The following is a 27,485-nucleotide window of genomic DNA, read 5'->3' on the forward strand; positions in this document are numbered from 1 at the left end:
TGACCCCGCCTCCCGGAAAAAAAATCCCGCGTACGCCAATGTTTCAACCCGTTAGTGTGGAAAAAAACAACAATATAATGATAGATTACTTACACCCATCTTATCCCCAATCCCACTGCAAAGATAAAAGGCTACAATTCAAAAGTTTTGCTATATGTATGTAAACATCTTACACTAAAAAAACGCTTTCTCCGGGAAATTTAATATTTAATATATTATAAACAAAGAAGCTACAAGGCATATATGACACAACATATTAGGACAGATTTTGAAATCAAATCGTATTATTGTGTGCACATTGTGAACATTTCTAATATGACTCCTTTCATCTACTTAATTGCATTTTTTTTGTCTATGTATATACTGTTTCTCGTCCTGTAACCAAGGGTAAAGTATTTGTTCTCTCGAAGTTCTTTGTCGTACTTTGTACAATACTCCTAGGACAATGAGCACCGGGTAGCTGACAACAAAGACTAACGTCTTTATATTATTGATATATTTTGACTGGCCAGTAATATTTGACATTTTAATCACATGACCCAAAGGGTAATATAACTAAACCGTTGATTTTTTTAACCCTATCTCGCTTCGCTGATTCTAGTTTTCCGTCGTCAATATGAAAAGTTAGTGGGCGTTTTAGACTCTAGCAGACTGTATCATGGATTTAGGTACGTTCAAATTCTTGATTCTCGCTGGGGAAGGGTAAATGAACTCGAGCAAGCCACATCACATGATTGTCCGTGTGCTATTGATTACATGAGAAACATGTGCGTCAAAACTACGTGGCAAAAGGACATGTATACAAATTCGCAAGTTGAAGCGCGAGTAACATTATTTACACTGTGTGGCTGAGTGTATGGATCGGTCCTGACCAAAATGAATTTTTGGCTTGTACACCAGTAATTTCAACATCAATCCATCGACATCCGGTGAACAGTTTTCATACCTGCTAGGTGAGTTGTACTCAGATTATTTGTTTGTTTTGTCATATGTTTCGACAAAAGGTCACAAGACTTCAACTAACTTTATTACGATTACTAGATTTAAGATTATGACTGCGGGGTTAGTTTTCATTTAAGAAGAAAATATCAATGACATCTTAATTCTAACATGATTAGGGTACCGGGTGACCGTAAGGTCAAAGGGGCTTATCTTTAAAGATCACTGATATCTCACCTCTGTCCGCGTGGGTACAAGTCTCGGCTCAACCAACATACGTGTGTGGGAAAGCATGCCTGTAGTTTTCATTAGCCCAATGGTTCATTTGCTGCAATGGCGTTAAACAACCAAAACGAAATCACACTAACATGGCACAACGGCCAATTAGCGACTTATACTTTTGGAAAAAAAATATGTAATAAATAATTAAAAAAGAGAGTTTATTGAGAATTATTAATTTAACATGTTATGCAATGCGATTGCATGATTAGGCAGTGTAATAACTATATGCATGTGCTCAATATTTGATCGATATTTATAATACAATCATGTGAGATCGAAGTCGAGAAATGTTACAAAAACGACATACTCTTTCAGTCTTCCCAATTTCTTTAGTTTTTTTCTCGATAAATAATGCCATATTGTTCCTTAATATTATTAATTGGATTACTCGTGGTTCTATTGTGCTTATTCTGCAATTTTCTGTGTACGAGTCCGAAGCAATAAGGTAGGTGATCACAACTAGCTAAAAAGTAGTTGTTTGTCCGATGTAAAATTTTGACTCACTGTTAGTAATGATGTGTGAGTGGCTTTTTATGTGTTCCTTTTGCCATTTAAGACGAAAATAACACAGTCCGTGTATGTGTCATTTGGATTTGTTAAGGTAGCTTTAATATTTTTTCAGTCATATCGCTACGATGTCTGCAGTGTGGCAGTTTATAGTGATGTCTAGCACTGGGGCATAATGTCGCAGACATGCAGCATGATGTCCCACCCAGTTACATTATCCTGATACCAGGCCGACCAGTCCTAACACGAACCTGTTAATGCTGAGCGCTAAGCAAGGATACTGTTAGCACCATTTTTATTAAGTCTTTGGTATGACTCGACCTGGGTTCGAACCCGCAACCTCCCGTATCAGAGGCGGACGCTCTAACCTCTACGTCACCGGAGCGGTCCACAGTGTGTGCATACTACTGCTACCACTACTACTACTGTTAAAAACAATTTGTCTCAGGTTTCAGCAGATCGAGTAGTAATGCAGAATAGCACATGCCATTGTTACATGCTTTATATTGTTTTAAAAGTTATGCTACATGGCTACCTTTGTCGAGGTATGCAATAGAATGTTATCTGGTGATCTCAACAGAGCTGGCGGAGTCATGTTAGTAACAGTGTACTGAACACAAAATGTGGAGATGGGTTATGCGTATTTTTCCTGTCTTATTTCATAGTTGTTATCTGCATATTCGATTAATGTTGAAATCAGAAAATCTTATTCAACATATTTTCACACTTGGACCCCGATCACATTACCCTAACAACCATTTTATGTATATTAAAAACCAATACAGCAGATTTATTCAGTATTTCATGCCACCGAATCATTACACATATTAAACAACATAATATAACTTTGTAACAAAGCAACATGCAATGTAACTATATAGGTAGATTAGATTACAGTATATATTATAAACTTTCTCTTTTTTCCTGAAGGCATAGTACAAAAAGTTGCCAGACTAGCCGAGGCAGTAGAATTGACTGCTGCTACCAAAATTATCCAATTCGTAAATAATCTGTTATTAAGCCATCTAATATACATACATACATACATACATACATACATACATACATACATACATACATACGTACGTACGTACGTACATACATACATACATACATACGCACATACATACGTACGTACATACATACATACATACGCACATACATACATAGATACATACATACATAGATACATATATACATACATACATACGCACATACATATACATACATACATACGTACATACGCACATACATATACATCTATATATACATACATACCTACATACATGTATTACATACATACATACATACATACATACATACATACATACATGCAGATAGATAGATACTGAAGTTCCTAAGTGATATATTTTACACGCACATACCTACATACATACATACATACATACACACACATACACATACATACATACATATATACATACATACACACACATACATACATACACACACATATACATACATACACACACATACATACATACATGCACACATACACACATACACACATACATGCATACATACATACATACATACACACACATACATACACACACATACATACATACATACATACATGCAGATAGATAGATACTGAAGTTCCTAAGTGATATATTTTACACGCACATACATACATACATACATACACACACATACACATACATACATACATACATACATACATACATACATACATACATACACACACACACACATACATACATACACACACATACATACATACATGCACACATACACACACACATACACACATACATACACACATACATACATACACACACACATACATACATACATACATACATACATACATGCATACATACATACATACATACATACATACATACATACATACATACATGCACACATACATACATACATCGATTTCCAGGTCAGTACGAATATTTTCCAGTATCAGCAACAAGTTGAAATAAACTAGTCGAAACATAATGAAGTTAAAGGTTTAATTCCTGTAGAAACAGCCATGTAAAGTTTTGAAAACATAACCGTTTTCTGTTTTATTTGCTTGTCTTGTCTATGTTTTGTATTTGCGTTTGAAAAAAAAGCATTAAGGAGTCGAAAGCGCACAAAATAGTTAGATACTAGTTTCGCACTGTTCGTTGTCAGTTTATTGCATTTATCTTAATCAATCCCTGACAAACGTGATAGCTTGCTGGATCCAGTGTACTTGAAAGGATTGTTATTCGCCATGATTTGTATTCCTTATATATATATATATATATATATATATATATATATATATATATATATATATATATATATATATATATATATATATATATATATAGTGACTACGAACAGTGCAAAACTAGTATCTACTAGTACCACACTAGTCAATCTGGCCCCTGTGGCGATAAAAGTTGCAAAACCTGCCAAAATATTATAGAAACCATGACAGTTTCTTTGCACAGTGACTAGAGAAAAACTGAACATACATGGATCAGACAAAACAGAATGTAATTTATCTCATCACATGTAAGATATGTAGCATCCAGTATGTCGGAGAAACTGAAAAACTACACAAAAGGATCAACTTTCATAGATCTGATTGGATGACAAAAAAGCGGTACAGAAGCCCAGTCGCAGAACACTTCTTCTCCCCTGGCCACACTTCCAGGGATATAACACTAATACCAATTGCTCAAAACTCCAAATGGAGTTCCGAAAACAGGAAAGAAAAGGAATCTTACGGGATACGCCGCCTTAGAACATTGAAACCAAGCGGTTTAAACCAAGAAGATTAGAAAAAGACATCATCATTATCATCATCATCATCAGTCCCGTAGTTTGGTAGACCACTGGGGCACTGCACAAGACCAAACAACCAACTTTCTCCATTCCTCTCGATTTTCCGTTTTTCTTAGATAGTCGCTCAATGTCAAGCCTGTCCAAGACAGCCATTCACAAATAAAATTACCTTTTTGCAGCCGACATGTTCTCTTTTCAATAATTCTCTAAATTTGCTTATTAGTCACCCAATAAACTATAATTACAACCATAACAATGAAATATCCGGGATATAATTTGCGCGTACATACGCTTACATAAAATAACAGATGACGCTATGGCTCATCCATTTCTAGGTCAATATAAAATATCTTTCAGCATCCGCAACAAGTCATAGGCATGTAAAGTTTTACAAAGACAACGGTTTGTCTGTTTTATTTGTTTGTCTTGTCTGTTTTGAATTTGCCTTTGAAAAAGACTCATTAAGACTCGAAAGCGCTTAGGCTAGTTAGACATTAGTTTTGCACTGTTCGTAGTCAGTTTATTACATTTATCTGAATCCCTGACAAACGTGATCCCTTTCTAGATCCAGTGCACTTGAAAGGACTGTTGCCATATGATTTGTATTCTTTATATAAATATATATATATATATATATGTATATATATATATATATATATATATATATATATATATATATATATATATATATATATATATATATAGTTGTTGTTGATGTTGTGGGGCTTAACGCCATTTTTCAGCACACGATAGGCTATACATGACGGCCAGTATTAATGGTGGAGGAAGCACCCGGGGAAACCCCGGAAAGAACCACCGACCCACGAGAAGCTACTGGCAAGCTTTCTCACATACCCACATTGGCTGAATCTAAGACTCGAACCGGCGCAGACAGAGGTGAGATGGCAGTGATCCGTAACGGAGAGCGTTTTAGACCACTATGTGTGTGTGTGTGTGTGTGTGTAACGTCGCCCTCTTAGTAAAAGGGGTGGTTAATTGGGTTTGGCTGGCGTTATCCAGACGAATACCTCCCTCGATATTATAGCCTGGCAGGAGTGAAAGAAGAATGGAATTTCAACAGAGAACTGAGCGAGAATACTGGGAAGAAATAAACTAGACGAGCCCCATTTTGACAAGGAAATAACAAATTTAATCCGAACAAATTAAAACGGCATTTCCATTTCAGGTTAGATTATCTAAGTAGAATTTAAATGGCATGTTCAATTTGGATTAATTGCATCATCATAACGATAGGTGACAAGAACGCAATGTCCATGATTGATTGCATCACCTTCCTGTCTGACCGTAAATCAACATCTCCTACTTCATCCTTCCTAAGTTCTATGTTCTGCCCCTTCATGGACTTCCTGGTCCTTTATTCTGGTCTCGTCCTTCTTTTTTTCTTTTTCCCGTAGACTGTCTCGTATTTCTCTCAGAAACTGTTCCTTAAAGGACAAATTTACCCAATAATTCCATATATCCACTATTTAGAGGTACATACAATTCACTTAAAGTTATTCAGAGCATGTTGCTATCCACACACCGCGTAAATTCTGACTTAGAACGGTAGGTCATTTATCTCGCTTTCCAGCGGCAGATCTTAAATTACCACGTGAACGTCTATCAAATATTGCCATATTATTTCACAGATACTACTACATGTTCGATTACTGTTGCATGAAATACAAAAAAAGTTAACTCATGGCATTCCTTAAATACAAGATTATCCAAGCATTACAAAATCCGATATAATTAGTTAATTATCGTTAACTCACGATGTTCTGTAGCGTCCTAACAACAAAGAAAGTTATTTCATATAACCCTATGAAATCCTACACATATTAACATTTGGATCGACATTTGGATCGCATTTAATCAATTCTACCAATGAACTAATAACTGTAAAATTAAAAGGTAAATTGCATAACAATTCTAGCAACAACACGTTCCATGAAATTGAATAAAATAAATTGCATAACAGCTCTAGCATCTACACAGTTCCATTAACAGACTAAAATAAATTGCATAACATAATATCATCAATACATTCCCATGAATTGAATAAAATAAATTGCATAACATCAATAGCATCAATACATTCATATGAATAGAATAAATGATACATAATATGGAAACCTAGTCATAGCAAACACATTTGCATAAAACAAACAAATAACAGAATATTACGTGAAACCTTGTCGCTGTTTCTTTCAGGACTTGTACGCCCTAGCACTAAACATGCCTTTCTTTTTACACGACGACCACCTGGTACCTTCCTTGTTTCACGAGGAAAGCACTAACCACTTTTATGCTTTCACCGGAGTCGACAAAGTTTCCTCTTCTAGGAAATTTTGAGATTAAAGAATTTCGACTAGGGTCGTCACTTTAAAGTCAGATTGTTATAAAGTGTACGCCATACTTTATTCTTCCCAATCGTGGGCGGTGGTCCCTAATGTTTCCCAAAGAAATAATTACTTTCATCCGATTTAGACAGCTCATAATCTGTGTACGACAGTGCGTGACAATTTTCCTTTGAAAATATGATAAGTGGACATAGTTCATACCAAGCGGTTAGGGTTGGTAGCTCAAGTGTTTACTTTCTAAGGACCGTGTTAAGATACCGCAGTCAATTGGGTCGGAATGCTGTTCCTTTGAAGTTTACACTGACATGGGGGGTGGGTGAGATGAACGAAGAAAAGTCGAAGTGATTTTTAACAAAGACTTTCTGGCTTAAATGCTATACGACTTTAATTGCTCAATGCATTCAACTTTAAACTTTCCTGTAATTCAAAATTCGACACTTCACAATATATATTTATTGTGATATTAATCTTTTATAAATCTTGAACCAATCTTTATGTAATACGAGTATCTCTACTATCTCTTCAACTAATTTATGACGTCAACATTGAAATCTAATAATCGCATTTTAAAAATTTTAATGGACGTCTTATAGGTAAAGCATGGTTCAACATTAACAAAGATTTAGAAACTCTAACGTCCTCGCGTTGAACCCATAACCTCTATATGCCATTGTTCTATCATACTATCCTTAAGCCATGTAAAAATATGCCATAACAACCACCATGCAAAAATATGAACAAATTATTATCCCCATCACTTTGTTCAATCCATAATAAACTAGACCCATACGAATGTAATAATTTCTCCACATTTTTGCGAATGTACACAAGTATTCGTATAGACGCTTTAATGTCGACTAACAATTATAGGAATGCCTCGTTTGCTTCATGTGAATTAAACGTATTTTAATGCACTTTATATAATAGGTAACGCATACTGAGTAACTGTCATATTCTCCAACTACATTCTCATTATTCACTGAGAATGAAAACTAAGGTCGCGGGTTAGAACCCCGGCCGGGTCATAGCAAAGTCTTATAAAAATGGTACTAACAACTGCCTCTCTAGGCGCTCAGTATTGACAGGTTTATGTTAGGACTGTTCGGCCTGTTGTCAGGAAAATGTGACTGGAATCGTAGCGATATGACTAAAATTCTTAAAGCTGCGTTCTCTCTCTCTCTCTCTCTCTCTCTCTCACACACACACATACACACACACACACACACACACACACACACCGAATCAGTTTGGATGCATACATTACAATTACACGATGAGATGTATTATTTTAAGTGAAAATTACATAATCTATTCTTCCTTCTAAATCTGTCGGATAGAAAGATGTAATGTTAATTTTGAAAGTTATTACGACACAACGAGCCAGAACTCCTTACTGCAGTAAGACATTACAAATTTTCTTGAATTCTGGAAGCGACGGTTCTATTTTCTACATGAAACTTTTGTGGCAAGAGCAAACAATTAGAAGTTACCAAATTCATAGTTCTCATGAATGTTTTGATTGCACTGGCTCGAAAGCCCGTTTCTATTTAATTTAAGTATATTGAATTTATTAAATAATTCGATAATGCGCGACCGATCCGGCGGCTAAGTGGTTAGAGCGTCAGCCTCGTGCATTTGAATGCGGTCCGAGTCGTACCAAAGACATATAAAATGGTACTAGCAGCTGCCTCGCTTTGCGCTCAGCATTAAGAGGTTAGTGTTAGGACTGATCGGCCTGGTGTCAGGATAATGTGACTTGAGGATTATGATGTTGCATGTCTGCAGCATGATGCCCCAGTGCTAGACATCACTATAAACTGTCGTCATCTAAGATGTAAATTCTTTTGAAGAAAAAAAAAATGATTAGTATATTTATTCTATGAATTCATTTAAAATTAAATAAGACCGGCTGTTCTACAGTTGGATTAGTTCTCAGACCAGTCCTTACGTCTTATATTTTTCATTAATTCTTGCACCCAAGTTTCTTGCTTTGCAGTATGTTGCCCTTTTCCTTTCCTTAAAAATGATCTTTGTAAATAAATTTAATTTCAGTGAATTTTATTTTGCACGTTCATTATTTGACTCTCTACGCTTTCAAAATGATTGTGTAGTAAATCTTTGTTTTTCTTCATATACTTGGTAATCTTTCTATGGTCATAACATTTTGGATCTACTAGAGAAATGTTTAGAAATAATGTCATCATTTCAAAAAAGTATTAAAATGCCGCGATCATCTGCTCGTTCAGTTAGAATCACAATGGCGACTTCTGTCCAGTATTTGTATAGGTATAGCGTTCTAGGAATGATATAGCTTAAAATACCGTCAGACAAATAATGATTTGGTCTTTGCGGTTCCTCTTTCAAATAGCATACTGTCAAAATGATATCCCAGACAAGCTGCTATCAATGAGCCTTCTACATACTTCTATTTTCATTATCCCTAAAATTCCAAGTATCCTCTTTATTTCTATATATAGTTGTATTGATTAAATTCGACCACGATTCATTTCCATTTTCCAGCAATCTTTTAACACATCTAATCTTACAGCAGCAAATGAATGCATATACATGAATCATATTTAGTCTTTCCCCATTCTCAAGTGATTCTAGTATATCACGTTTAATTCTCTTTTATTTACTAGCCGATACAAAATAAAATAATGTATTTTTGGTCATGTTTCAATTTTTGGTGTTGGATTTGGAAGTGGTGAAGCAAGAGTTATTAAGGTGGGCAGACAGGAGATTTTTCAGACTACTGAATGATGTCTTTCTGCCAGATTGCTAGTATTCCCTTTGCATACGTTAATTTCATCCCATAATATTCTCTTCCATTTTGTTGTAAATATGGAGAAAACTCAAGGGCAAGGTGTGCAAATTTATACAAAGACCATTTTTGGTGGTATCGGGACATATTATTTTATTGGAAAATGTCTTGCTTCCAATCAGAGTTGACTTTGGCATTGTTTATTACTAGAATGTAATCTTTCACTGAAAGCTACGACATCCAGTTTGTTATGCTCTGTCCGTTGGTATTGTTTTAAATAACACCATCTCAGAGATAAATTTAAAAAAGGGTTGATTTTAAGTAAAAAACAAACATGCAAACCGTCGAAATGAAAACGCGAATGTGTGTCTATACAGTAATTAATGGGTTATAATACATTGATTTATATATTGAATACTTAGTTATGAAATGCTTGTCTGCATAGAAACGTAGGGGATGTAATAGGTTTGTTTTTTCAGTAGATAAATGCTTATGATTGGTTATCTATAAAATAAACAAAGGGTGACGATATGCTTGTCTATACAGTATAGAAAGGGTTTACCCAAAGAATCATGATTAACTATGTAGATAGAAGACGTTGATCTCTTGATTTCATGTGGGCTAATAAATATTTGAGTTCCTGAGTGAGCTTAAACACCCATGTCTGTATATCTTGGAGTTTAGTCTCGCGTTATTGGAGTTCCCGAGTGAGCTAAATTACCCATGTATGTTTATCGTGGAGTGTAGTGAAGTGTTATTAGAGTTTCTGTGTAAGTTAAATACACATGTCTGTTTCAATAAAAGTGAAGGCAAGCACCTCGATGGAAACTGAAGTCTGTTGAAACGTGGGTAAAGACTGTTATATACATGGGATGTTTCTGATTCAAATTAAACTGGTTATGTACAGCATTTATGTATGACTAAATGAGGATGATCTATGACGAAGTAGATGGTGTTATCGTCTTCGATGTCCTTTTCAGAAATATGACATTCATTGGTGTAAGTAAAGTTCCTTGTGGTTTGTTAAAAGTATAAAAAGCTGTATTGGGTCTAAGTTCTTCGTATACATTTCCTAAACTTGTCATCACACAGTCATAAAACTGTTGTATGTAGACTTTTCCTCTGTATATTATAAGCCGATAAAGTAATTAAGCATATTACTTGGCTGTCTGTATTAGTGTAGATTAGCTTGCAAATTGTCATATCAAGTATATTATATATCGATATATTTTGTATTAGTGTAGCTCAGCGTGGAGCTTTGCAAACACAATCGAATTCTGGTAACCCTTACTTAAAGAGTATTATGTGCAGTTAGATTGACGGAGGCTTTAAATAAGTAAACTTTGCGTTCTAGAACTTATTTTCATTCAGTTTGGGCTTTATAACAAACGGCCATAATTTCATCTTTGATAAATGTTATGCCCAAAATGTTTAACCTCACCTGCCAAAGGTATTTTGTTTTTCTTTAATTGCAGGTTTATTAACTCGACCTAAACATCGAACTCCCGATGACGACTCCAAAATTGACACTTCGTAAAACGGCTGCTTAACGACATGGAGAAGAAAGAAAACTTCTATAGATTCGGCGCGCTTTTGCTGGACGTTGGAGCAAGAGTTTTGAGAGAAGTTCTTAAGTTACATAATTTAGGCCAAAATACACTTGCAGCCTATCTTTCTTCAAACAAAGGTCGCCTAATGAAACTCCCTGAAAACGTTTTGAGGCAAGAACAGCTAGATACCTTGTTTCCTCCCACTGGCAACGGTGCTTTAATCGAAGATTTGGATATTAAACTGCTGTGCTTACTCTTTAGATACCTTGACTCCAATATATCATCCAATAACCCAGTGTGGTCAAACCCTCCGACAACAGATCTTTCGTTTCAAGCAGATGTGGGAAGGATAAGGGTTATTCGAAACTTTCTCTTTGGATATGTGTCTTCTGCGAGCATGGACACGTCGACATTCAACACCAAGGCACGCAGCCTCACAACTATATACCTCCGTCTTATATCCCAACTTTCAGCCTCGCCATTTTCGGCTACCGAACTTAAACAGATGATTGACAAAGAATTGCAGGGTCCTGTACGACCAGACCTTGAAAATGGAATTAACGTGATGAGAAGAAAACTACACGAGTGGTATCAATATGGTAAGGACTAATAGGCATGAATGCCACTGACGCACGTGATCGGAGAAACTATGGCAAATGTAAAATGTAGACAGGTTGCATGAATGGAGCCGAATAAGATAAATTGAAAGTAATATGTCATTTATTTAGTTGGTTCTTCATAATATGAACAATAACACATCAGACTATTAAAGATTTGTTTTATTGTTTCTTTTTCTTTAAAGGACGCAATGCAGGTTTGGGTCTAATGCAGTTTTCATTTATACGAATCTGACATTTTTATAACTAATGTAGAGCTTGTTTCCGAAGAATCTTGTATAAGATGTATGTATGTAATGCTAAATTATTTATATGTAGTTTGCACAACACATACCCAGAGAGAGAGAGAGAGAGACAGAAACACAAAGAAAGAGAGAGAGAGAGACAGAAAGACAGACAGAGACAGAGAGGAAGTAAGAAACGAAAGAATGTAATTACTCTGTAGGCAGTTTATGAGCATTGCTTCTATCAAGACTTAATAAATTCCTTTCGCGTCCAGTCATTTATGAAAAACTAAAACAGTTTTGTTTCCATTGTTGCTTGAAAAAAAGTCTCAGTTTATGAATTATGTCCGAATCTAACTGACTTTAAAAAAGGTTTTGTTTTATTTTGTTTAGATGAAGATGTCAAACAAATGGTACAGAAAATCAGTTCTGACATTCATGAAATGCCAAGCACGAAAACAGGTTAGAAAATATATTGCTTGATAATGCTTCATAAAGTAAAATATTCCTGTGTTTTACGGAACGAATGAACGCAATATGACACCGTCATCTATGCATGCGTTCATAGGTCAGTCTCTTACTGAAAAGGGGATGCAGATGGAGGGTAAGGACGGTTATAGTAGGATATATGAACAGCTTCTTCAACAAACTTTGTATGTTGTTAAGATTTGCATACAATGTAGAACTTTCATACACACAGTCCTTTCAGAATAACGCATGGAATGAACTCCTGCCTTTTTATTTCTTCATGAACTCAGTACATCGATGGGCCAAAATCACGAACAGAAGATAAATACACACTTCATAAGAATTCACCACAAGTCACATATGTTATCGATATCCAAATCATCAGTCAAAAATTAATCATCGGTGTATGGTAGAGGTTGTCTATGAAATTATGACCTGTTTCATGGTATTTTATTCGTACAATTGAAAAATAATTATATCATGTTTCATGGTATTTTATTCGTACAATTGAAAAATAATTATATCATGTTTCACGCTATTTTATTCGTACAATTGAAAAATAATTATATCATGCTTCATGCTATTTTATTCGTACAATTACAAAATAATTATATCATGATTCATGCTATTTTATTCGTACAATTACAAGATAATTATATCATGCTTCATGCTATTTTATTCGTACAATTACAAAATAATTATATCATGCTTCATGCTATTTTATTCGTACAATTACAACATAATTATATCATGCCTCATGTTATTTTATTCGTACAATTACAAAATAATTATATCATGCTTCATGCTATTTTATTCGTACAATTACAAAATAATTATATCATGATTCATGCTATTTTATTCGTACAATTGAAAAATAATTATATCATGTTTCACGCTATTTTATTCGTACAATTGAAAAATAATTATATCATGTTTCACGCTATTTTATTCGTACAATTGAAAAATAATTATATCATGCTTCACGCTATTTTATTCGTACAATTACAAAATAATTATATCATGCTTCATGCTATTTTATTCGTACAATTACAAAATAATTATATCATGATTCATGCTATTTTATTCGTACAATTACAAGATAATTATATCATGCTTCATGCTATTTTATTCGTACAATTACAAAATAATTATATCATGCTTCATGCTATTTTATTCGTACAATTACAAAATAATTATCTCATGCTTCATGCTATTTTATTCGTACAATTACAAAATAATTATATCATGCTTCATGCTATTTTATTCGTACAATTACAAAATAATTATATCACGCCTCATGCTATTTTATTCGTACAATTACAAAATAATTATATCATGCTTCATGCTATTTTATTCGTACAATTACAAAATAATTATATCATGCTTCGTGCTATTTTATTCGTACAATTACAAAATAATTATATCATGCTTCATGCTATTTTATTCGTACAATTACAAAATAATTATATCATGCTTCATGCTATTTTATTCGTACAATTGAAAAATAAGTTATAACGCTCCTGGCAAGCATATCTATTTTTTCATTTGATAGGTGAGTAATTTGGAGCCAGATTAAATGAAACTGTACCTTTTTGTTTTTGTCTTGTGTCCAATAACCACCATGAAACAAAAGGAAATGTTTGGCACCTCCTCAAAGGCTTAAGAAAGTTAACTAGCTGTTCTAGTAGTTCCTCTTGCCTTAAGTTTTTCTTGCTATAGTTTTGTTATTTGACAAAGCGAAAGAAAGCATAGAAACCTAATACCAACACTGATAATAATAATTGTCATTATATGCGTCTTTTCTTCGCTTATATTACATTCTCAGATTCGTGCAGTATTTGTCCATATTGCACAGCTTCTTAATGCACTACACGTGTTTGAAAGAAGTATCGTCATTTAGAAACTTATTTTGGTTGTAAACAAAAAAATGAAAACTCGTGTAGCAAGCACCTGAGCTTTTTAGTCATTAGATTTGCACCTGGTTGACCTAACCAAGCTATCTGGTCGATTTGAAAGTCGGGACAATAAAGTTGACAACGCGGATGCCTTCAATGTGTCATAAAATAAATTTTCAACCAATTAAACGACTGAACGTGATGTCCGCAATGTCCAAAACAAGCGTGAGAAACATAGCACGGAAAATACCATTCTGACAATTTTAAATAGTAATGTAAGAGAACTGTTCATAACTATTTGAAAATTGAATGGTTCCGACTGTGATTCGTGCTTGCAAGGGTCTATACAATAGCACAGAAAGGCACATTAAGGACAAGGGCACTCCCGTCTTCCTCAGAGATATCTCATTTTACACGTCAGTCCAAATAATAAATTCGAAATAAGCAACTTGAAAAGTTGGGTTTTGATAGAAGACTAAGAGCAATCAAGCCAAGACCATGATGAAGCCTTAATTCCGCCGGAGAAATAGACTGTTACACCGCAGTTGCTTTCCAATATTCCAAGTTTATTTGTTTGAGAAATGTTTGCATTTGTAGTGGCGATACAAGTCATACAGGTCCTGCAAATAGCTGGGACTCCCACCCCCAACAAAGAGCATGTAAATTCTAGGGCATGAACATGTGTCGTCTTAAGCTGGTATTAACAATTATAGTAAATATACTTAACTTTTTCTATCGTTAATTGCCTCAAATTTACTTTTTTTAAAGTTATTTCTTCTAATCAGAATTACGTGAGTTACAGACATTGATCCATTCCGCGAAATTGAACTAATTTCGTCTTCATGTCGAGCAGAAATCACATTCTTATTGCTGTATTCAGAAACGAAATAAATATGATATTACCTACCAAAATATATTTAATCCTGCATCTTTTTGAGAACTTCAAATATAAGAATGTATATTTTCCCACATTATAACTACCAACAATCATTGACAAAACAGAAAAGTCACGTACATCAACACCAGTTTCTCCAGTCAGATGTACGTCGCACGAAATTTACCCAGCTAATAAATCCAGTCTATCACAATTAGAAATGCAGCATTTAGTTGGATGGACAGAAAAATAAAATCCATCCATTCCAGACCAACTGGAAAAGTTGTTTCAATGCGCATTCATTGACAATATGACTGTGAATTTCAATTTTAAGGAGACCAAAACTAGATTTAATTTTGAAATAAATGCGCGATTCGTTACCAAGTTCAAATGTCTCTGGACATTGCTATGTGCACATCAAAATTGTTACTGTATATTGTTGAACCTACAGTTTTGTATTTTCTTTGGAATTCAGCATAATTTCGATTACTTTGTGTTTTTATAGTGAGTCCATTTTATTATTCAGCCTTAGAAATGCAAAATTAGTATTTAATGTCGTGCAGTATTGCTCAGAAAAACTCAGACATATTAAATATAACTATATCTACTCTTTCAAAATCTTATGGACCTTATGATGCCATCGTAATGTAAAAACGTTAATAATAATAATGATTATAATAACAGTAATAGTCAATAATAACAGCATTTCTACTAATATCTTCAGCGCTGTCGTATGGAATATATATATATATATATATATATATATATATATATATATATATATATATATATATATATATATATATATATATATATATATATATACACACACACACAACTAAACAACTAATTTTGAACTTACGAGGTTTGTATTATTGTTGTCTCCATATTTTTTTCTAATAATGTCATTCTTCCTTTCATATATTTACATATCCTTTCTTTCAGCACTACTTGAAGTGCAGAAACAGTTGGACAGTCCGAGTAGGTCTTCATCTTATCGCCATGCATGTACTTTGCGAACCTTTTAGCAAGGACGTTTTGATTTATCACAGCTATACAACAATCTGTCTCTTTCATATTGTAAATTGTGTATATTGTTATATTAAAGCCTAGACATGACATTAAATAACGACAAACTTAAATTCACAATATAGCCTTTAAGTCATTCAAAACACGGTTTAGGCAATTTACAGCATGCCACCATACACAGACAAAAAAATGTATCATGCAAAGACTATCTAATTCGATTATCTACACAGCAGCTGAGCAATTTTATTTAAATTTTTTGCCGTGAGTGCATGTATTGCATGGAAACAATAAGTCATTTCTTGAAAAGGGACCTGGAAAATTAATTAATAACGGGAAGGATAAGCTTTGCTTCTTTCGTCATCATTTGTTATGCTTTAGTAAAATAGCATGGACAATGCCACTGACGATTCTCCTTGATTTACTTTGTTTTCAGTTAAAGAGAGCAGGACCTTCGCCAACAAGAGGGACCAAATGAGAAAAATCGGTACGATTTGAATATTGTCTATAATTTACTGATATAAAAGAGGGCATATGACTAACATAGACGTTATTATTATTATTATTATTACACCATCATCAACAAAGAATGAAGGACATATTAAATGTAAGATGAAACGAGGTACAGCCAATGAATCAATTTTTGAAACGTATTTGTTGAAAGCGGTATATATCTTCTGATGTACTTACCGTTCGTGCACAGTTTCCCTATATTAGCACATGAAATCGATTAAATTCCTGATATCAATTATTTTATTATACTTGAAACACTCCTAAATAATAAAAACGACTTTTCATTATGCCATGTCTTTATTTGCGGCTAAACTGAATTTAGACGAGCGCGTCGACACTGATTCATTTCATAATACAATTTAGCACGTAGTCGGTACAATTTACACATAATATGTAGAAGTTAATATTTTTGATATGACAACATGTTAGCATATCACTTTATGTAATTCGGATTGGACTAAAACAAGCAATGTGTTTACAATAATGAATGCTGTGCCTTGTTGTGCGTGTCAGTGAAATTCATCACAAAATCTGAGTTTTTCCGTACGAATACACTTTTAGGGTTTGAACATGTAAACTTACAGAAATGATCATACTAAACTATTCTGCGGCGGTTCGAGTCTAAGATTCAGTCAATGTGGGCATGTGAGAAAGCTTGCCAGTAGCTTCTCGTGGGTCGGTGGTTCTTTCCGGGGTTTTCCGGGTTCTTCCTCCACCATTAATACTGGCAGCCATGTATAGCCTATCGTGTGCTGAAAAATGGCGTTAAACCCCACAACAACAACAACTAAACTATTCCTGCTGAAATAGTCATAGTCATGTTCCCTATACCTAAAATGGAGTGAATTCGCATATTTGCTTCCGTGAATAATGCATAGCAGTCTTGTTGTATTTTATACACTCGGATAAATAAAAGTACAGAGGTCTTGTTCTTGTATCGTATACACTCATTTTAAACAAAGTGCAGAAATACTGATATTGTATGTTATACACTGAACCTAAATAAAGTACCCAAGGTTAATTCCAACCTCCAGGTATCTTGAAATGAGGTTATGTCACGCTCGGTTTCGAACAATGACCTTAGCTATCCAAGGCCGATGTTTTCGTCTAGTTAAATGTTTTATGAAACTTTTTACCTGATGTATACACCAGGAACTGCAAGTGTAAAGTTTAGCGATAATGTTTAATATTACTTATCCAAAAATCAATATTTGATTATTTTCTTTTCTTCTCCTTGTCTTAGATAAATGTCGTCTCGCTCTCTTTTGTATAATAATTTTGATTTGACAACTGTCTGGCATTTTTATCTGTATCAGTTTGATTACATCTGAAATTGGTTTAATTATGTCTCTGACGTCTTCTGCAAGAACGTTTATACTTGAAAACATGTAGAAAACCACCAGTGAATGCCATACGATTGGACGAGGATTCATATTTACATATTTATATTTTGAAGACTATTTCCATGGGACAGCTATATCTTGTACGTATGAAAGGAAGGCATGTTACGTAAGCAAGGGGGAATTGATGGGATGTGGGTTCGGGGTGAGTTTGGTAATACAATTTTGTATTATAGCTCTGGGATAAATTATGGGTTACGGATGGGTGAAAATTATTTTTTAATTGAAATGTTAATTAAAATAGTCCTCATTATACTTAAATTGTATCCATTTAGCTTGGAATGTTTGCATAAGGCAATTGGTCAATCTTGCTATAATGACCACTAGTGGTGTAATCTATCAAATTGATTGCAAATTACAGTCGCTTCCTTTCTATAAGGGCATTTGCCATGTTCCTTGAAGATTGCTAAGTACTAGGGAGAAATAGCCGGTAAAAATACTTTACCATTATTATTCTAGCATGTATTTAAATAGTTTCGTAAGAATGTTCAATGACTTTTTGTTCTTTTAATTACTACAGAATTTTGAAGAATGTTAATACGGTTTGTCACATAAGACCGCATGACCACCTGTAATTATAGATGGGCTTCTTTTTAAATTTTTACTGTGAATTATACTTACTGTAGAGGCGTCTGTTTTCACAATTTAGACGTGAAATATACCTAATGATATGCCAGGTCTTTGGTCCATGTTACTTTCACCGCTAAGCCTACATTATGTGGGCAATGTTTACATTCTTGTTCAGTGAAATTCGTGTATTGTATTCGGGATCGTATACGTTTCTTAGTTATATATTTTCTCGTTATTAGCTTTCATGTATTTTGTTGGAGTTCTATCACTCGCCATATTTTTATATTTTCTAAAGACAAGCTGACGCGAGTGCCTGATATATATCAGGTAAAATACTTAGTAACACATTTAGCTAGACAGAAAGATCGGAGTTGTATTGGTAAAGTCATTGTTCGAAACCAGGAATTAGATGAACCTCATTTCAAGATACGTGGAATTATCTTTGTGGGAAGATATCTAGCGAGGTAAAGTAATAAAATAATACAAAGGTATACTGTCTATTTCGTTGTAAGCTACGTGATGAATTTTTCCAGATAGACACTTAGGGTTACCGGTCTTGGCCATGTGTTTATTGAACAGTGGAGCTTGAGATGAATCTAATTTACCGATACATTGAAGATAAAAGAATCCATTATACATCTATCTAGCCAAAGCAATTTATCTTCAAATTTATTTCCGTTTTTCAGTGTTAAGCCAAATTATACTGGAACAACATAGATCACATGCTGAGAAAAACTTTGTTGAAACTCGAGGATACAAAACTGGAAAAGAAATACTCAAACAACACAGAAGGTTGATAGTTACTGGTAAATCAGGGCAAGGTAAAACTTACTTAGCATATCAGCTCTTGAAAACAATGATGACAGTCGACTCAAATATAAAGCCTCTGATTATATCCACTGTTGAGGAATGGAGGACTCTGGTAGATTCCAATGTCACTTTAGGTATAATTGTTGATGATATGTGTGGGAGATTTGGCTTAAACGAAGGTGAACTAATACAGTGGGAAAAGGAATCAAAGTATATGTCAGCTCTTGTAGAGGATGGAAAGCATGTTGTGATTTTTACAATCAAATCACATTTGTGTCAGAAAATATTGATGGCTCTACGACAAAAATCTAAAGTCTCTAGTGTGCTATTTTCTGAAGAAATCAGTTTGAACTTAGACAATATTGTCTTGCAAGTATCAGAAAAAGTTGAATTTGCAAACAAGTACCTTACTGAATTTCGTTTAAACGAAGGTAATTTATCACAATTATGTAGCATTAATGAGGCGGCTGTCGGATTTCCTCAACTTTGTAGAGCTGCAGTGATACTCAAAGAGAAAGAGGAGTCAAAACTACTCGATTTTTTTTCCTATCCCCGGGAAATCATTTTAGAACAAATAGAAAACCTCCGCTTGGCTGACAGGAAGATATATGCCAGTCTTGTTCTAGTGTTACTCTCTGAAGGAAGATTAGACCTGCAATCAATAAGAGAATATGAGGCTAGACGTGACAATGAAGAAAACAAAGTCATTTCCGTGTTTAGATCATGTGGTGTTCGCGATATGACATCTGTTGCAGTAAAAAGAACATTGGATTTTCTACAAAGTACGTACGTGTCGGTAGACGCCAGTGATGGATCATATTATTTCAGCCACGAATCCATCGAGGAGGCTGTATTTATTTCCCATGGAAAAGTATTCCCTAAAGAGACGCTGCTGTATTCTTCATTAGAACTCATTTGTAAACTTTGCACAATAAAGTACAAATCCAATGATCCTGAGATAACAGCAGATGAAAATATTCTGATTTTACAGCCATCATATCAATTGGTTTTGATAAATAGATTCATGTCAGCGTTGAAAGGGGGCAGTCCAAAGGATTTTGCAATTATTTCTGAGGCAAATATTTGGTCGTGTCAAGATTTTAGAAAAGCCTTTATTGGCGAGTGTAAAGAAATAAATTTGTTAGCTGACAGAAATGCAAATTCTCTTTTGGTGCATGCTGCAAATGCAAACAACCGAGATCTTGTTGATCAGCTTTTAGAGGAAGTAAACCAAGTACCTTTGCATCAGAAGAAACAACTTGATCAGTTTCTTTCAAAAAGTGCAAAAGGGTCTTGTCTTCACAAGGATACTTATTTGCTTAAGACACTATGTACAATAGGTGGTGTTGATATCACTGAGATACTACAGAGCTCTGTTGAACATGGATCTATAAATGCAATTGAGTTTCTTTTGCAAAATGGAGCTGATGTTAACTTTAAATTTAGCGATGGGGAAAACTTTCTGCACACTGCATGCCTCCACGGTAGAACTGACATTGTCAAATTCCTCCATTCCAAAAACGAAAACCTATTTAACGAATTGGACAACCATAACCGAAGTGTTGGTCATTATTCAGCTTGTGGAGGAAACGTGGAGATTCTGGAATTTCTTTTACAATTGGGTCTAGATCCAACATGCACTGATTCAGGAGGATGGAATCTTCTGCATTATGCCTGTTGGCATGCGAACAAAGATATGGCCGACCACTTAATGAATAAGTATCCGAACCTGACACGTAGTCAAACAAAAGACGGGTTATCGGTTCTACATTTAGCTGCTTTTAATGGCAATACAGGTTTGTTGACCTTTATAATTGATCATGGCATAGATCCATGGTGTAGAACCTCTCAAGAGGCGACATTGCTACACATAGCATGCCTTGCAGGTCAGTTAGATATGACCAAATACTTGGTAGAGAACTATCCTAATATGTTGAATGAGGTTGACAGCAATAAACAATCAGCGGCTCATTATGCTGCAGAAAGTGGCAATACTGCAGTATTGAGCTATCTAGTTGATCGTGGCACAGATCCTTGGTGTAGAACCTCTAAAGGGGATACGTTGCTACACAGAGCGTGCCTTACAGGTCAGATACATATGACCAAATATTTGGTAGAGACTTATCCTAATATGTTGAATTTGGTTGACATAAATAACCACACAGCTGCTCATCATGCTGCAGAAAATGGCAATATCACTGTTTTGAGATATCTAATTGACCGTGGTACAGATCTTTGGTGTAAAACTTCTAAAGGGGATACGTTGCTACACATGGCATGCATTAGGGGTCAGTTTGATATGACCAAATACTTGGTAGAGACCTATCCTAAAATGTTGACTGAGGTTGACAGCAATAAACACACAGCGGCTCATTATGCGGCATTAAGCGGCGATGTCGCGGTGTTGAGCTATCTTATTGGTCGTGGCACAGATCCATGGTGTACAACCTCTGAGGGGGATACATTGCTACACATGGCATGTATGAATGGTCAGTTAGATATGACAAAATACTTGGTAGAGACGTATCCTAATATGCTGAATGGTGATGACAGCCATAAACACTCAGCGGCTCATCATGCTGCAGAAAGTGGCAATGCTGCCGTATTGAGCTATCTAATTGATCGTGGCACAGATCCTTGGTGTAGAACCTCTGAGGGGGATACGTTGTTGCACATAGCATGCCTTAAAGGTCAGTTAGATATAACCAAATACTTGGTAGAGACCTATCCTAATATGTTGAATGAGGTTGACAGCAGTAAGCACACAGCGGCTCATCATGCTGCAGAAAGTGGCAATGTCGCTGTATTGAGCTTTCTAATTGATCGTGGCACAGATCCTTGGTGTAGAACCTCTAAAGGGGATACGTTGCTACATATGGCATGTATGAATGGTCAGTTAGATATGACCAAATACTTGGTAGAGACCTATCCTAAAATGTTGACTGAGGTTGACAGCAGTAAGCACACAGCGGCTCATCATGCTGCATTAAGCGGCAGTGTCGCGGTGTTGAGCTATCTAATTGATCGTGGCACAGATCCGTCGTGTACAACCTCTGAGGGTGATTCGTTGCTACACATGGCATGTATGAACGGTCAGTTAGATATTACCAAATACTTGGTAGAGACTTATCCTAATATGTTGAATGATGATGACAGCCATAAACACTCAGCGGCTCATCATGCTGCAGTAAGTGGCGATGTCGCTGTATTGAGCTATCTAATTGATCGTGGCACAGATCCTTGGTGTAGAACCTCTGAAGGTGAGACGTTGCTGCACATTGCATGCCTTGCGGGACAGTTAGATATGACAAAATTCTTGGTAGATACCTATCCGAATATGTTGAATGAGGTTGACAGTTACGAGAGGACGGTTGCTCATCATGCTGCGATAAGCGGTAATGTCGCTGTATTGAACTATCTAATTGAGCGAGGCACAGATCCGTGGTGTAGAACCTCTCAAGAGGCCAGGTTGCTGCACATAGCATGTCATGCGGGTCAGTTAGATTTGACCAAATTCTTGGTAGACACCTATCCTAATATGTTGAATGACGTTGACAGCAATAAGCACACAGCGGCTCATGATGCTGCAGAAAGTGGCAATATCGCTGTATTGAGCTTTCTAATTGATCGTGGCACAGATCCATATTGTAAAACCTCTCAAGAGGCGACGTTGCTACACAGAGCGTGCCTTACAGGTCAGTTAGATATGACCAAATACTTGGTAAAAACCTATCCTAATATGTTGAATGAGGTTGACAGCCATAAGCACACAGCGGCTCATTATGCAGCAGTAAGCGGCAATATCACTGTGCTGAGCTATCTAATCGATCATGGCACAGATCCTTGGTGCAGAACCTATCAAGAGGAAACGTTGCTACACATAGCATGCCTTGAGGGTCAGTTAGACATGACCATATTCTTGGTAGAGACATATCCTAATATGCTAAATAAAGTCGACAGCCATAACCACACAGCGGCTCATTATGCGGCAGTAAGCGGCAATGTCGCTGTGTTGAACTACCTAATCGATCATGGCACAGATCCTTGGTGTAGAACTTCTCAAGAGGAAACGTTGCTACACATAGCGTGCCTTGAGGGTCATTTAGATATGATAAAATACTTGGTAGACAAGTATCCTAATATGTTGAATTCTGTTGACAGCAATAAGCTAACAGCGATTCATTATGCAACAAAAAGTGGTAATGTCGCTGTACTGAGCTATCTGATTGACCAAAATAAAAAAGAGAATGGGAAAACCCCGTAAATATTGCATTGTTTTGTAAATTTATGTTCAAATAGCAGTTCCTTTCTAATATATATATATATATATATATATATATATATATATATATATATATATATATATATATATATATATATATATATATATATATAAGTGGTTACCAGCCATCAAATCAAAATGTCAGGATTCCGATTATCACGTAAAATGCTCCGCTGGCATAGTGGTTAGGTTAGAGCGTCTGCCTCGGATGCGGGTAGTCGTGGGTTCGAACCCCGGCCGAGTCATACCAAAGATGTATAAAAATGGTACTTACAGCTGCATCGCTAGACGCTCAGCATTAAGAGGTTAGTGTTAGGCATTGGTTGGCCTGGTGTGAGGATAATGTGACTGGTTGGGGCATCATATTATATATCTGCTGCATTATGTCCCAGTGGTAGACATCACTATAGTCTGCCACACTCCATACATCGTAGCGATATGACTGAAAAATTGTGAAAGCTAAGTTATAAAAGCAAACCCAAACCCTAATATGAATGTGATTCATTAACACTTGAAATAGCATGAAAACACCGAAGTGTCCGAAACAATGTTATCGGTCTCCCATTACGTCTGTTTTGGTTTGCTGTTTTAGCCAGTGTGATTTATCTAAATTGCATATTTATTTCTGATATGCAATTTGTTTGTATTCTATGCATTTCTGTCCTATATGATCGTTTTTGCAAAACATTTGATGTTTTCATCGTTCATCTTATTACATTTAATCGTCATTAAGTTGTGCAACAGACATTTTCTTGCATGTATGTATGTATCTATGTATGCAAGTATGTATGTAGGTATGCATGCATGTAAAAATCCTACCTTTGCATTTAGAGAAATATGCGCATACTGGGGGTAATATCGAGTCTATATATAGGCGGGCGTAGTTAACATGCAGCCGACTCTTGGGGTCATTATCATATTATATAGGTGATATGTGCCCATAGGTACAACATGGGAGGGATTCTTTATGGTCAGTCAGTAACAGTGTTAGAAGTGGCTAACCTCAATTGGGGTAACATAGTACAGTTGTTAGAGTTAACCTTAATTTGCGTCACTATAGGTACAGTAGTAAGCTAAATGATTCCAGCATGCAATGAATATAAATATTTAATATTTTTACTTTCAATCTAAAAGCGTGATTTATACCGGACGAAGCTAAACCCTGTCGCAAACGCTCGTTGATTGATCTCTCTCATTATAATGCATTATTATATTAAGAGTAAAAAGTGAAATATATATATTCATTCTATGCCGGAAATGTCATTTAGCTTACTACTCTTTGTATATAAACCACTACCAACATCAGTACTAACAAACAGTACTTCTCCAGTACAAACGCAGCCTAATTTTTATCAAGCGAAATCTGCCTCAGATATGTTTTCTGTTGTTTATATTTTAGGTAATACTTAGTTTTTATTTGTTACACAAATTTTATCATCACATTTCGATGGACCACAATGTTAATAGAATTACAGCAGTATCTTGTATCATCAAAATTACACAAGCTTTACTTTATTACAACATTTGTTTCTATTTTGTGACAATTTGATCTGATCTTCGTCATTTCCACATGCATTTATTCTCCTGCTAACTCTAATTTATAACCCAATGCCCTTGTTTACAATATTTGTTACAGATGCTGTTTGCTCACTTTTTAATTTTATTATAGTTGAGTTCAATGCAATACATTTTACTTCTTAAACCAATAAACTCTGCTCTTGGTACAAAGTTTGTTTCGTCTTTAAACTTTCCAATGACTTTATATTATAATCACACTGACAACCACTACTTCTCAGATAATCTGATAAGTCAAATAAAATTTTATTAGCGTACGAATCAGTATAAACACCGTCAGTGTGAATGTTACAACATAATTTATACCACATATATTAAAAATAACATGGCATTTAAAGTTTTGGTATAAAGCTAATTGATATACCAATACTATTAGTATATTAAATTGTGATCCGCCCATTGCGCAAAAATACTAATATATAAACATTCTTTCAACTTCAAGTCTATAGATCAATGATGAATTTTCACTCATTAATCAGTAATGTCGTATGAAAATAACGATAAAAGGTATTAATAGCCCCGTTTTTAAAATGAATTTAACATGGTAGACAATGTCATCGCAATCCTTTCTTTGTTTCGTTCCCCAATCTTGCATAAGGGGCGACATACACAGAAATATGGAGTGAAAGAGACAAACAGTTTGGGTTGGATGAAAACCTTAAAACTTAACTTGCACCAAGTATCCTACAAGAATATGGTTCGTCGGAACGGTATGTTTACATTTTCCTTGGGATCCATATGCGGTGTTCATAATATCAATGATACATACTTGCAATAGCCTGTCGACACTAGGCCTATAAGTTAAATTTGTCGGTTACGAGACACACATACTGTAACGTATTGAATGCTTTGTTGTTGTTGTTCCTTCTCAAACCTATTATAATGTTATAAAGTTCGATTATTATTAATTAAATATGAAAATGTCCAAACGGCGCCCCCCCCCCCCCCCCCCGCTAGACCATCGTAGCGAAAAAACGGGCGAAAAGCCATGAAAGTACGAGCGTTGGGGATTTTCGCTTGTGTCATACGACGATTTTACCCATGAATGATGGTAAAGCTATGTCAAACCATCCGAAGGGGGTGGGGGTGGGGTGAGAAAATTGTTTGGTTAATAGTAATGTCAATTAAAGCAGAATAATGACTTAAATCTACTGTAAATGAATATTTTAATTGCGTCTTGTTGGTTCGTCGTTTTGTTTCGTTTCTATTCCACGCTAATATTCATACGCCACCACGTGAATGCCTGAGAGTTAAATGTGTACTAAAAGCTAACGTGTTTGTAGTGATCGAGCTTCTACATAAAAAACATATTTAAGTCATAAATGAGTCTTATATTGATTTAATCAATGTGAATAAAAATATAAACTTAAAAAGAAAACAATCAACTAATCAATTTGCAAATGTGATTATGAACAACAAGAAAAGACATAGAACTACATTTTGTAGCGGACACACTCGCAGGGATGTCAGGAGTTCATCCACTCGGTCAATGCACAGTTGCCCGGATCATTTCTCAACTCCGTTCAAAGGGCAAATATGTGTATTGGTATGTGATATAAATAAAATATACGTAGAGTATGTACGCTGTATCAATGATATACCACTCGATGTAAAAAATTTCATTAAAAGGAAACTCTGCAAACCTCGTTTCCTTTTAATGAAAAATGTATACATCTCGTACATACTATACATATATTCTATGTGTATCTGTGGTAGTAAACCAAAGTTCAGCGTTAATATACTTCTGTGTGACAAAACCATACTGAAAGTCGTACATCAAAGTATTTGATATATGTAAAATAGCAGCGCTGACGTACTTTGTCTTTTTCCTGAGAACACAACTAAGTTTTCGTTAAAGATTTGATTAACACGAATCAATCCTCTGCTACTACTTTGTTTCTGCGATCAACATTATTAGCTACTTCAATATCAACCCTGTTTCTGATATTTTCAACGAGTTTACCGAACACACTATTGTTCATTAGTTTTAAGACGTGATTTTTCAAATTCTGTTG

At 35.2% G+C, this 27,485-nt stretch overlaps 1 protein-coding gene across 1 annotated transcript; it reads left to right on the forward strand.

Annotated features, from left to right (window-relative positions):
• Window positions 1-603: 603 nt before the first annotated feature.
• On the forward strand, window positions 604-25,623 carry LOC149796902 (uncharacterized). Its single transcript, XM_089961559.1, has 6 exons — window positions 604-953; window positions 11,142-11,815; window positions 12,451-12,519; window positions 16,240-16,275; window positions 16,757-16,807; window positions 19,490-25,623. The coding sequence occupies exons 2-6, from the start codon at window positions 11,221-11,223 to the stop codon at window positions 23,875-23,877; spliced, it is 5,139 nt and encodes a 1,712-aa protein (XP_089817685.1). The 5' UTR covers window positions 604-953; window positions 11,142-11,220; the 3' UTR covers window positions 23,878-25,623.
• The last annotated feature ends 1,862 nt before the right edge of the window (window positions 25,624-27,485 follow it).

Source organism: Sinohyriopsis cumingii, chromosome 6 (assembly GCF_028554795.1).
Source record: "Sinohyriopsis cumingii isolate HCF-2022 chromosome 6, ASM2855479v2, whole genome shotgun sequence".
Classification (NCBI taxonomy): Eukaryota; Metazoa; Mollusca; class Bivalvia; order Unionida; family Unionidae; genus Sinohyriopsis; species Sinohyriopsis cumingii.